General features: G+C 39.6%; 2 protein-coding genes across 3 annotated transcripts in view; one reads left to right on the top strand and one right to left on the bottom strand.

Annotated features, from left to right (window-relative positions):
• Window positions 1-3,460, bottom strand: part of rbks (ribokinase) — a 43,472-nt gene extending 40,012 nt beyond the window's left edge. The window contains exons 1-2 of one of the 2 annotated variants that reach the window (XM_033643330.1): window positions 3,399-3,460; window positions 26-87 (exon numbers count right to left, since the gene is read on the bottom strand). In XM_033643330.1, the coding sequence (XP_033499221.1) occupies window positions 26-84 (59 nt within the window). In that variant the 5' untranslated portion in view covers window positions 85-87; window positions 3,399-3,460. Of the gene's footprint in view, window positions 1-25; window positions 88-176; window positions 201-3,398 lie in introns of those variants that run through there. The other variant, XM_033643327.2, reaches the window with a different exon arrangement.
• Window positions 3,461-3,651: 191 nt separating this feature from the next.
• babam2 (BRISC and BRCA1 A complex member 2) overlaps window positions 3,652-13,993 on the top strand; it is a 117,131-nt gene continuing 106,789 nt past the window's right edge. Inside the window, exons 1-4 of the mRNA XM_033641870.2 lie at window positions 3,652-3,779; window positions 4,442-4,597; window positions 6,912-6,988; window positions 12,354-12,448. Coding sequence (XP_033497761.1) covers window positions 4,461-4,597; window positions 6,912-6,988; window positions 12,354-12,448 — 309 coding nt within the window. The 5' untranslated portion in view covers window positions 3,652-3,779; window positions 4,442-4,460. The remainder of the gene's footprint in view (window positions 3,780-4,441; window positions 4,598-6,911; window positions 6,989-12,353; window positions 12,449-13,993) is intronic.

Raw genomic sequence — 13,993 nt, 5'->3', positions numbered from 1 at the left:
TTAAGGAAGGACTAACTTTACTCACCTCACCAAGTCAGTCATACAGGAGCCAACCACCATCACATCAAACGCCGCTTCAGTCATGATCTGATTAAGACACACACTTCTGTTATTTCTGCAGTAACAACAATCATTTCTGGACATGAAATATCTTAAAGATTCTTTATTTAAATTACGTGTTGATGATTTGGGAGATTTCTTGAATTTCTCAACATCCGTCCAGCCTTTCCAGTAAAACCTATTCATAAACAAGGACAAAATCTAAAGCACAGCAGACTCCTCGGGGGCATATCAGGCAAAATATGTAAACTAGTTTCCCAACAGCCTCCAAACAAAAATCACTTGATATTATTTATCTCCCACATTAGCATGAGCTTGACTGAAACAAGAAAGACGGTAAAAATAGAGCATTCATCGCTGGCTGAGTTGGACAGGTTCCAATCTTATTGGGGGGGGGGGGGTATTTCAATGCTACACCACGTGAATGCACCGCAGCCCAGCAAAGTCTATAATTAATTCAATCCTTGGCTTGTATCAGAGCTAATGCTAGTGTGTTAATCTCTTCAAATCTCTGCCTAGGCAGTGGAAGACTTGGAAAGCCTGGCCGCTGGCTGCAGGATGGCTCAATTCTCTCTCCCACATCTTGCAGCATATTGTCTTCCCTCGGCAGGCATGAAAAGCTAGCCTAGAACCCTCCACGTCTCCACTGCAGGAGAATATTATGGGATCTGCATTGTCCAACTACTTGAAACAGCAAGGAACCCTCTTAAAATTCTCCCTCTCTTGTTGAATTTGAGGCTGAATTATCATACAGGAGCTGACCAACCTGAATAAGTGTTTGTAGAGACTGAATATGAATGAACAAATTAAGAGATGATTGAAGAGTTGAAACTCACATTTTTGAAAATTAACTGATTCAAGCATAAAGTGCAGTGGTCACATGTTTGGAACAATTTAGTCCAAATGCAAATCAAGGCTGCATGCGCTGGATTAAACAGTTTAGACTGAGCCATGAGTAAAATCCAGAAGAAAACGTTCTTGGACCCATTTAAAAAAAAACTTGTAAGATTACATATTTTGCCTATGTCTGGTTAGGGAGTCAAGACTTAACTGGGTAATGATTGTCATTACACTGATATGACCATTTATGTTTAAAAATGCTTTTCAAAAGTTTAGATAATGGCTATAATCACAAAAGTACTCATTTTACTCTCACTGCACCCCCACCCCACCAAACACACACATAGTTAGATTGTCAAGAGTCTTTTTTTATTTACAGTGGCTTATTTTCCTAACCATTTAAGAACACTCAAAAGGCAACTGTCAGGGAACAATGAACTAATCAGACAATCTCTCATGTCATTAAATGATAACCAACTAAACATATTTTACTGTTGCTCTTTCTAATGTCAATATATTTTTCTTATTTATTCTGAATCACCCCCATGAGGGTGGAATTTCCCCATTGTGAATCAGCCCTATTGCCCTCAGGCGGAAACACCACTGGTCTTGCTGCACGTACCCGCATCATTTCTATTCCTTTGTGCTCATCTTTCATTATTTTCCGGGTTAGATTTGTTGTGTTTGTACACGTCAGAAACATTTTAGGTGTCATTTCACATAGCCCCTTGAATGATTCTCAGACTGTGAGGTGTTTTTTAGGGGCTATGATATACAATAGTATAATTGCTGAATAGCAATCCACCACTCAAGTTTTTCAAAAAAAGAGTTGACCATTTAATGTGATGTGAATGCCATGAGATTTCTTTTGGTTAAATCAATAAATCTTTCTGTATAAAAACAAGGAAGGCAAATATGACAACTGCAATAAAGGATTTAATAAAAAAACTCATGCATTAGGGTAAACACATAAACATTTATGCATGTATTAGGCTTAGTCTATCTGTATGTATACAAGCATACAAATACCTAAGTAACCAAAGTACGTGAACTAGTGCTGTGTCTCAAAACGCGTACTTCTGTACTTACACTTTTGAGTGCATAAGTGCGTTCACACTGAGCAGTATGGAAAAATGCAGTGCACTATGAGTACCTGGATGGTGCACTCAAAACTGTCAAGAAGTTAAGTGTGGAACTATGGACACTTCTCGCCCTCAATGGTCACCATCTTGGCAACGTAGCAGAAGGGGAGCGACCACTTTTCAAACTGGAAATGGCGGATGAGGACTGTGTGACCGTGAAGGTCGCTGCATTGTACAAATACATGTGTTTTTTGCACTAAGCACCACTGTACTGTTGTCAGGTATAAGCCAGCAGTATGTTTATTGGGTTAATTAAGCAGTCTGTAATGATTTGGTACCGCAAACGATAACGCCAATGCTAATGCTAGTTTGCTAATTAGCTAATTTGCAGTCATCATTTCCAGTGAGTGCACAGTGGCCGTGTTTGGTTTGAGACAACACTACCCTGTCGAAATTCGCACACTACGCCAATGAGTACATAGTGCACATAGTATACTACATGGAAGTGTACTAAGGGAAGTATGTGATTTGAGACACACCATAGCACTCCCTTATGTAGGTTTGCAGCAGAATACGGATGAAATTTGATGGTTATCATACTGCCTACATTTGCTTATCAATGGCGTTGAAATAAAAATGCAACTGACCTAGAGTCTGACCTTTTATTTGTTTTGTTTTTTTAACCAAAAAGGTGACTTTTTACACATGCCTCCTTTAAAAAGTAGTTTCAAGTTTCAATTATAGTAGTAAGTAATAAAGTGTTTGTTCAACCCTCCCTAAAAAGCTTTTTTTTTCATTCCCTTAAATGTCATTGTAGGCTAACTGATAATAATAATAATTGTGTAACACCATGTACCGCGATACCGTGAAACCGCGATATTTTCTGAGACGTTGTCATTCCGTGAACGTCTCATACCATTGCAACCCTTTAGTATGTATTTAAGTATTACAGTAGGTGCTTACTAAAGTATTATAAATACTTAATTATCTTCATATGAGTAATATTGAGTGTTAAATTGTTGATAAATGTGCCTGTGAGTTGTACTCCAATGTCATGTTAATGGCTAGTCTTACTACTGCATAACCTGAAGATGTGGAGTGTAAATTTAAGCAACAACCACGTATAGTGTTGGCTTACTGTACTGTATGCTTTCCATATAAATCCTTATTGCGCAAGTAACGTATCTGTAGCTGTCAGGTAAACGTCACTATGTCACAAAGTTGAAATACTGAGAGAACTTGAAGGCAACAGCGTGTGTATCCAAACATTCTTTCCAACGTCTGGAAACATGGGAACACTGGAATAAATCGCCAAAAACTCAAAGAGAATATGACCTAGCTTAATTAGACGCACTCTGAAGTCAAATAAAGTGCGTTGTGATAAACTGTTGTTGAGAAACGAGGCACAGTAATTACCTTGCATTCAAATTTGTTCTTGTAGAGTGGACAACTCAACACCCACAACTGACAAGTGATGGCCAAAGTGCACAATGACAGCTGCCTAGCGTCGTAGCTATTGCCAGACCCATTTTTGTCAGTAAATCAGCGATTGCGCACTTTGTCTTGACGTAAACGTTTTAGGTTTGATTTTGTCAAACGGAACATGCTTTATAATTTATTTATAACCAGACTATGTGGCTCTGGAAGTGAAACACTCTTTGTATTTAGACAGGCATTATTACAAACAGCTAAGTGTGGGGCATCAGAAGGACCCAAACAACATGTACCGGAAATTTTGAGAGCATGAAGTAAACATTGGCGTTAACGCTTAAATTATCTGATTTCCAGCGCTTTCAGGTACTCGAACTCACACCGCATGTTGTATCTAAATAGACAATAACGAACAAATTTATTTTTGAGTTAGCTAGATGTTGAATTTGTTGCAATTTGACGCTTCATTCTGTGGTAAGCTAACAGTGGCTAACGATACCAAGCTTACGAGCATTACAGTAACAAAATATGACGCACAGACTAATTTCCCCCGAGTCTCTGGATGTTATAGTGTACGCCAAACATCAGCTTATTACCACATTGTTTATTCCTCATGCAATGTGCCCAGCCTACATGGCAGTTTCTAGTGAAGGAGAGGGGGAAAGTAGTCATTGGTGTCCCCGTGACAACCTTTTGGCCCGTGTGTGTTTTTTTATAACCTTAAACTTCCAGGAATATTGAGGTGGATAATCACACTTTGTCAGCCTGCGTAATCCGCGCGTTAAAATGTATTTTCTCCGAATAACGTTTGCCAGAAAGCTAAAATCTTAGAACAGGAAACTGATTCTGACGTTCATTCAAGTATTTCCCTTACGCTAGGAAATGACAGCTAAAAATGACCGTCACCTACGTGATGGAGCTCATGCCCCTTGACTCCTCAGTACACATGCTTGTTTTTTTTCTTGAAGAATGTCGTTTTGATAAATGACGTTTAAGTAGTTCCGCGAATTGTCACTATATGTTCACAGACTCTTCAGAGTGGATACAATGAACAACATGTCCCCTGAGGTTGCACTGCACCGGATCTCACCTGAGTTGCGGCCGTTGCTGTGCAGCGTTGTGCGGAACGGACGTGTAGGACTCGACTCCACAAATTGTCTCCGTGTTACAGACCTCAAAACTGGGTGAGGAGCAGTTCTGGACCATAACTTCCTAATGTGAAACACAGGGTCCATCCATTATATTATATATCATTACATACATCAGCATCTACACATTCAGAATGACTCATGATTAGATTGTGATTAGTAAGAACCTTAGTAGAGCTGTGAGGTGCAAGTAGTGACTGGTTTGGAGGTATTATTCACCATTACAAATTTGCATTCGAACAATTTCTGCAAATGATTACCGTACTGTTCCTCAACATACCGCAGCATGAGAGTCAACCAGATAACACTTTTGGTTAATGTCATTTGTCATTTTAATGTCATGTTTTGGGGAATTCATGTTTTTTTTTTTCTTTTTAATTGTTATAGCTTAATATATACACTGATCAGCCACAACATTAAAACCACTCACACGTAAAGTGAATAACATTGATCATCTCATTACAATGTAATGTTCTGCTGGGTCTTGGTATTCATATGGGTGCCACTTGACACGCGCCACGCACCCAAACACTGTTTGTTTGTTTCATGGTAACTGCACCCCCTGATGACAGTGGGCCCCCAGCAGGTCAATGCACCATACCAAATCCCAAAAACTGCTCAGGAATGGCCCCAGGAATGAGCTCAAAGTGTCAACCTGGCCTCCAAATCTTCCAGATCCCAGTCCGATTGAGCATCAGTGGCACGTGTCAGTACCCTAGAGCCAAGTCCGATCCATAGTGGGGCCTCCTTGGATCGGACTTGATGTGGACATAGGACTTCTGGGGGTGTCCTGTGGTGTCTGGCACCAGGGCATTGGCAGCAGATCCTTTGAGTCCTGTGGGTTGCAAGGAGGGTTTAGCTACCAGGGAATACAAAAGCGCTATAATTTTTCTGGTTTGATTGTGCAACGTTTGACGCATTTCCTTTGTGCGCACATTTATGACTGTATGCTCAAGGATCTTGGTTGTGGTGATTCACAATTATTGGAAAACTTGTTTTATGGTCCGTTTTACTCCATCACCTACTACTAACTCCTCACTTGTCTTTATAGGCTGGTGGGGGGCACACATTTAATGGAAAAGGGCTCAGCTGAAAACAAGCCTTACCTAGTCTGTTGCAGGCCACATTTTCGGCTTTTGTTGTGGTTAAAAAACTGACATCCATAGAAATGTTTGGTCTTATTTTGCACCGGAGCATCTGCAGATTATTTCCATACCTGATATGTTATGCTCCACAAAAGTTAAGCATGCTATGAGATAAACAAATCTCAATTTTTTGTCATCTTAGCCTCTATTTTTGATTGTAAGAGAGCCAGGAGAGACAATTTAACAATTTCAGCTTGTCAGTTTTGTTCTGTTTGTTGCACGGCATCATACCACACTGGAGTGTTTCAGAAGTGTGTGTTTTACCTGCCCAGTTTTGTAGGCATGTAGATTGCTGATTTGGATTTTGGATTTCCTTGATATCTGTGCTTCAACTGTAAGTTAGCAAGCAGCTTTAGTCTGTTTTTATTGTGTTTATTGTTGTTATGTCCTTCTTCATCGTCTTGTAGCCTACAAACAAAGGTAATACCGTTAAAAAAAAACACTTGTGAATGGCAAGGATCAAAGATTCGTGGCTGTGTTTTAGTCATTACAAATAAATTCATCTACATACAGTGCCTGTTAATAGAACTCAATCTGCTGTATGCTGCGTTTAACCCAGGCGGCCGCCTAGCGGATATCTGAACTTTTGTAGTTATGCTTGTATATATATGGCTAAATTATATATATATATATATATATATATATATATATATATATATATATTAGCCATGACATAATATTTAGAGAACCCTTGTTAATGAGAGCATCCAATGTAGTATACCTGTGACACAGTCTAAAAGGCGTCAGTTTCTGTCTGTCTGTGTTGCAGGTAACTGTAGGTCTCACTCTCTGTATATTTGCCATGCCTGTACTGCTGTAGCTGTTTGTTTGAATTAACACCATATGGGTTGGTACACCTTACCATCGCCTTGGCATCTCTGTCTACTGCAACATCCAGCGGCTGAATGTACATTCTAACATACCTGCTGGCAGACAGAATTGCAAATCGAAAGCGAGGCTTAAAGAAAATCAATGTAAATGCTGATGGTGTCATTATTCTATAGCCACTACATTGTCCAGTCAACTTTTACTACATAATGATAAGCTAGAGTAAAAGATTTGCCTATTTACAGTCTAAGTTTACAACATCATAGTTAGAAAAATGTTGTTTAATTATTCATAAACCTTGCTTATGCTTACTATTTCATATTTTAAGACTAATAGATTAATTATGTCTTGTTGATTTCATTAACTCCAATGTTCAGATGTACATCTCTGACCCCTGGTCCCTGCTGTGATCGCTTCAAACTTCACATCCCCTATGCTGGAGAGACCCTGAAATGTAAGTAGACGAGTCACTTCCCTATTTGGTGTTTTCAAATGAATCCGAACAGTTTAGTCTCTGATGTTTGCTGAATGGCCACTAATATTTGTAGAATCTTGCGTTGATGAGTTGTTGTTATTGTTGCCCTTTTAGGAGAGAAACTATTACCAAACATTGCTTTGCCTTATTAGGTCACAAAGTAGTAGTAGAGTTAGAACGAGGGGTCAGCTAAGGCTCCTCGTAATCTTAAAATCAGGCTTGTTTATTAGTCTTTATCTTTAAATTTGTCCCAAGATTGATGTACAGCAAATACAAATTAAGGAATAGTCACTGCATAAACACTTTGGTCCATTTGGATGAATTTTTTTCCCATCTCTGTGCTAGTTGTTTGTACTCTAAAACGTAAGTGCTGACAGCGTTTTAATTTGCAGTTTTCCCACTGAGCTTAGGTTAATTGATTCATTGTCTAGAGCAATGGGCCTGCACTTTGAAAAAAGCAACACCAGCACTGAATTAATAATTTCAGATAAAACATTTCATTCCAACCTTGATTAGTTTTGAGAGATCCACTTCTGTCTCACAGTGGGCTGGTTTGAAGATGAGGGGTGGTTTCAGGTCAACACCAGCCGAAGTCACCAGCACCAGCGGATAAATGAAATCAAGATATTATTCAAAACACATACTCAGGGGGGACTCTGAAACTTTTCAGTGGAAATAACCCGACAAGAGCTTCGGTTGGCTCGAAGGCAGGTTGCCAATGAAAGCACCATGTAAACATTTTGTATCACTTCAACAGATTGCATAATTAACCAAATGCCACCACGGGAGTGTTTTGTAATTGCAGTTCCATAGCGAGAAGTAAGTCCCACGATAGTCTCTTACACAGACGCCGATGATGTCAGCACGCTGGCTGACTCTGTTGTCTGTGGACATTCCCATAGGAAAGTTGTAATAGCACTAGCGCTGGCTCCCAGCAGCAGTGATGTGATTGGATTCAAATCCGTTTACTTCCGTACTTCCTCGACCAACGGCTGATTAGCTTTGCCTTACACCCGCCTACACCGGAATTGCTGTTCCTGACACCGAACAAACCCGAAAAATATCCACGTTTCTTCGGTGTAGTAGCCTGAGCCATGACTGACTACATTACGAATCTACATCACAGTACGACGCACCGGTAACCTGCTCTCTGTGTTTCTGATACATCTCTGTTACATGTAACACACGTGCCGTACCTATGGCAACGCTGTCATGTGGTCTGGATATCCCCGCCCATTTCTATTACAAAACAAAAGACGGATGTCCCCAGACTCCCATTCCGAAGCAAGGGAGGCTGGTCACGCGAGACTAGTCCCACGACACCCACAGGACTCCTTCAAGTACAAAAAAACAAGATGAATGTTTTTGTGATTATGGGGCTGCTTAATCAGTGAAATGATACCAGTCAACTTGCTGTTGTCGGGGCCACTGAACTTTACTGGAAGTGTCCCTCACTTCGGAATCAAGTCCCCACATCAGAGTCTCTCCTGTATGAGCATGCCTCAGTCCCTAATTGGCAACATCAGTAAATGTTGTTAAGTGATTATAATCATTGTTTAGAATGATTTCATCTTAGTGTTAGTGGAATTATGGTGACTCAGAAGGCCTATGTCAGACCTGTGTATAGACACACGTCCTGAAAAGATACTATCAGTTACCTTCTTTCAATTTTACGTGTGCAGGTTTGTCACTAATCAAGTTACCAGTTCAAAGCATTGCAAAAAAATCCTGTATTTGTCAGTTGAACAGAGTTGACGGTTATTGTGGTTACCAAAACATTGAAACTTAGAGGTTAACTTAAGTATTTTTCAACCTTGACAATATCTTTTCATGTTTTTGTCTCTGAGTGACTAATGGAGACAACAATCTTTGAAACTAGTTCAGTATTGAGCAAGAGTGCTGCAGCTGGCAGCGGTGAAACAGGCTGCAATGTAACAATTCGGGGCATATTCACCCTCTCTGTACATCCATTATGCTGTGCTTGTTTTTGCCACTGACAGGCTGAAATTGTTATTATAAATGTTTGACAAGATTTTAAAGTTTCCCTACATAGGTCGACCTTTTTGTTAAGAAGATCCTTAAGATCCTTTTTCTTTCACCAGAAAAGGCCTGGAAATTGCTTTTTCCAAACAGACCAGACTCCATTTAAACAAACAGTAATTTTATTATTGGTAAAAACACGTCATTCAAAGTTGACAGAAACAAAACATAAGTCTTAAAAGCTGTTTGGGTTTGTTTTTTCAATGTGCCAACAATTAGCAACTAGTGTTTGGTTCAAATATACACTTAATTCAACCACTTAAATGGCAAAGTCCGATGGCTTTATACATGCTAAAAATACAGTTTATTTAAATGGAGTCTGGTGGATTTGGTAAGAGTGCTTTTAGGGCTGTTTCTGGTTAAACAAAAAGGATCTTACCCTTTAACAAAAGGTCTACCTCTATATGGGCACTTATAATACATAATCATTAGAGCCTGCCAGTGGCAAAACCGAGCACTGTTCTAGGATGTAAATTGAAAGTGCCAAATGCCCCGAGTGGTTACATTGCAGCCTGTTTAGGTGCTGCTGGCTGCAGTGCTCTTGCTCAGTAATGGACCCGTTTCAAAAAATTTTGTTCGCATTAGTCACTTGGACACAAAAACATGGGGAACAGGGTCCACGTTGAAAAATACCAAGTTACCCTTTAAAGGACACTTAATGGGATAAGTGAGTTGAACTGATTCAGCAGATGATTAAAAATGTGTTATATTAAAGCTATTATTTTTTCATAATTCACATATTATCGTTTGTCAGAATCCCCAGACAGAGCCTGCAACTCTTACTCTCACCCACTTCAAAGACACAGTAGGCGATACAAGCCAGATCTGTCCACTAGATTGGTGAAACAGGTTCTTGTGGCTGATGAGTGTCGAACAAGTTCTTTGAACAGATGCCTACTCATTTCTGAAGGTTTTCCAAAGGACAAAAGTAGCATGTTAATGTGCAGCTCTGTATGATAGATAAAAACCTGCCTTCAAGTTGCAGTTGATGGGGTCAGAGTCTGCAGTTTGGAAACGTTATGAAAAGCTAAATTCATTTAGAGGATGAGTATGAAGTTTTTATTTGGCTCAGGCAGTCTGTTAAGTTTGATGCAAATGTGGCACTGCTTGGGGAAAAACCGCCTGCCCAGCAAGGGGAAGTAGACTTTGCTTATTGTGCAATATTTGGTAAAAATCTTTCCAGGCAGAATTTATTGTGACCTGTGTCAAGATGTTGTAGCGAGACTCAAGGAATGTGTAGATGGAAGGTTTAAGAATATGCAACACAAGAATAAAGCAAAAAGCTAGGGTTTTATATTGTGATAGAGTCCCTTATTGTACCATATCTTTACCCTTAAAGTGATACATCTGTCGAAGTTTAGAAACAAGTCCCAAGACCTTGAAACCTGACAAAAAAAAAAAAAACAAGCAAACAAGCCACCAGCACTCTGGCATAGCATGCGACATCTCTGCAGCTGTTGTACTAGTTGCTGTACCTTCCTGTGCTTTGGCCTGAGGAAGAACGTTTGTTTAATCAAGGATGCAGGGCCACAGGTTGGTGTCTGCCAGTCTGTGGACCTGCCTACTGATCGCGTGCAAAAGCAAGGCAGACTCTGCACAGAGCTAAGCGCTATTAATGCAAGCCCAGCCCCTTTCCACTCCACCACCGTGGCTGGTATTGCTAAACAACAATTTGTGGCCTCTGTTGTTGTACATATTACGCCCTTATGACCCCGATAAAATGTCTGGCTGGAATAGAAGTAAGACTTTCGAGAAAGCACGTTTAGCAGGGACTAGACTGCACTTTTCATCGCTGTCTCAGCCTGTGCGAACAAAGCGCTGTATAAAAGCCTGTGTAACCTGTAAAGGTTGCACTTCCACGACCTCCATTTCCCACTGGAGCCATGCCAGTGCATCTCCGACAGCCTTCCAGTGGTTTGTAACCGATTTACAGCACATCCTCTCGTCTCCTCGTTTGACTCCTCTCCACTGGAAAAACATTTCCATATGTGTATGTTTGCCTCCTCTTGCTGTCCCTGGAACGTCAAAAAAGCAGAACAGAACAGTCTTGCAGCACACAAATAGAATTGTGTAACATAATATCAGAACATTGTGAACCAGCCTAAGCAGTGTGTTATGTGAACATGTTATGATGGTTTTGTCCTTGCTTCAGCGAGGGCCATTTCCAGTCTGTAGTTTTATTTTTTTTAATCTTAAATGCATTATGCATTTTTTTTTTTTACATAATAGCATTTTAGTAACTGGTTTGTTTTACTCCTGTCATATTTGGAATCAATAAACTAAAAGAAAACTTGACTTTAACTTCACTTAATGTGTCCTATATTAAAAAATTCCAATGCAGTTATCTTTACAGGACAGACCTGTTTGGCAGGATTTAAGTGGCTACAATGGTAAATGTCACATTTACTCATTACTGTAGGTATTTAAATTAAAAGACCCCAGAGCACAAATGCATATCATGTGGTTTTAAGGCAGCAGCTGAAAAAAACAGCTGCCTATTGCATGTGAAATTCAGATTCATGACTGGACAGCTAGATTAAGATAATGTGATAAAACAGAGGTTCCCAACTGGTCCAGCCACCATCCAGATTTCTCCTTAGTCATCAGCTCAAGGTCCGCACAGTTTAATATATTCACAGTCATATTAGTATTTGGCCATGTTGTCAAGCTGGTTTCCTGTCTCTGTTAAGTAGCTGTCCGCTATTCACTTATTCTACAGCAGGAAACATTCTCGAGTTATTGTGGCCCATTCAAAATGAACCTGAGACACACTTTCAGACCACGATCCAGCAGATGGCAAACACAATGATAAAGTATTCCCGCTGAAGTTTCCTTTGTTTCAGCAGTGTCCAAAAAAATGACCCTCCGAATCTTTAAACTAAAAAGAATAAGGCAGATTGCCACACTAGTTTAAGCAAATGACACATTTTTTTCACTTTCACAAATAAAATGACATTTTAGGGCTCCGTTAGACACAAAATGACACAAAGTGAGTAAAAAGAACAACAATTTTTTGAAAGTTCTGCATTTTAACATGGGAGTCAATGGGGATCGACTTGCTTCTGGAGTCAGCCTCAAGTGGCCATTTGAGGACCTGCACTTTCAGGTTGACCTCATTTTTCAGCCCTGAAGTTTGCCGCTTGGAGAAAATTAAATCTAGGTTGAAAAAAAGTTTTATTTTGCGGAGAGAGTGTTATGTTGTGATCTTTTTACAGCACACAATGAAATGCAAGCCAACTTTTGGAATTCATGCTGTCTATGTCTGTCATCAATCAGGTAATCAGTTTTCCTTCTTTTCTCCCAGGGGATATCATATTCAACGCACAGTACCCAGAATTGCCACCAGATTTTATTTTTGGAGAAGATGCGGAGTTTCTCCCTGAACCCTCAGAACTACCAGTGAGTATCCAAACGTGTGAGACTCATTACTTTGACGTTTTTCTGGCAAAAGCTAATTTATGTCCAAGTTCATAATGTGGGGTTTCACTTTACAGTGAATATGTGCTTTATTGTATTACTCTACTGCACTAGAAAACAAACTTAACATCAGAGCCAGATCTTTTCATTCATTTGCCACAATGCTTGGTTCTCCTATGTGGTCCTAAATGTCAGACAGATGTGTCAAATTGCCGATCACAACCTCACTGGTCCCAGTAGCCAGGGGGAATTGAAGCAGTGCCACATACTCACTTTGTAAAAGCATACTAGCCACCATGGGTGTGCGCTGTTAGATAGCTGGGAATGTTGCAATAATTGGCAGTTGTATTTCATTATGCCATAAACTCTGTTTTGACTTACTGGATATCTGCAAATCTGATTATCTCTGTCAAGCCATAATTCATCAGCAAGCTAGCCTAAACAAGATAGAGGAGCTGCATGAGTTTGTGTAGAACATGTACTGTGTGTCAGCCTCCCCTGTAATAAAGACAGCATAGATAACCCAGCACTCGGATCACTGGCATTAACAACAGTTGATTAAACAGATAATAAGGTTATGATGATGCTAGGCTTCCAGGAAACATACACGTAGGGGAAATTGATGGCAGTTGTCTTATTTTGCATAATTATAACTTTTGAACATCAGTACCAAGGTTTTTTTTTTTGTTGTTTTTTTTTCACAGAAAACTTGTTTCCAGTGTTGATGTAAATTTGAACTTTAGGCAGAAACTGGTAAAGGTGTTGAGACTTTGTAAATAATTATATGTCTAGTATGAGAACTGGTTTGCAAGGACTGATTTCCCTCAGCACTGTCTAGTCTCAGATGGGGTGTGGTTTGAATGTTTGTGTAGTAATACACGCAGCTGCACCACAAAATGTGGTTACAACATGACCATAAATTCCAGATGATCTGCATGCATGTTTTAACCACACTTTATTTTCAGTCCTAAACAATTATTTTAATGGTCAAATCTTACCATTTCTTTTTGCAAGGTAGAATGGATTACCCTGTAAATATTTTATGGTGATTTTCCAAATGGGTTACTTTACAGAGGTATTCTAAAATCTGTTTGACGTTTTAATTGCACTGTCGATTTAACTGGTTTTGGACTCAGGTTGTGTAAAATGCTTTTTGGGCCAACAAGTAACGTCACGACACCAACACTTCCAGTAAAGTCAAAGCAATTATTGGTCTTGTTACGAAACCTCTAATTTATTTTTGTGTGCCTTTCCTCGTCAGTCACTCAAGTTCCTCTCAAGACTTTATGTTTCATTATAAGGCAAACGTGGCAACTAAAGAAAATACATCTTGCTATCCAAGACATGGAAATCTATCTCAGAAGTTGCCATGCTTTTGATTAAAGACGATTGTGTGGGAGCTAAGCTAACTCATTGGTCTCTCAGATCTGTTCTGATTAGGCTATGAGGTGTAATGATCTACAGGTTACAGTACTTTACAGTATCACTATGCAGATTCAAACACTGTTTTTTTTTTTTTTTTGCAAC

Source organism: Epinephelus lanceolatus, chromosome 15 (genome assembly GCF_041903045.1).
Source record: "Epinephelus lanceolatus isolate andai-2023 chromosome 15, ASM4190304v1, whole genome shotgun sequence".
Taxonomy (NCBI): domain Eukaryota; kingdom Metazoa; phylum Chordata; class Actinopteri; order Perciformes; family Serranidae; genus Epinephelus; species Epinephelus lanceolatus.
This window is presented reverse-complemented; position numbering and strand designations above follow the sequence as displayed.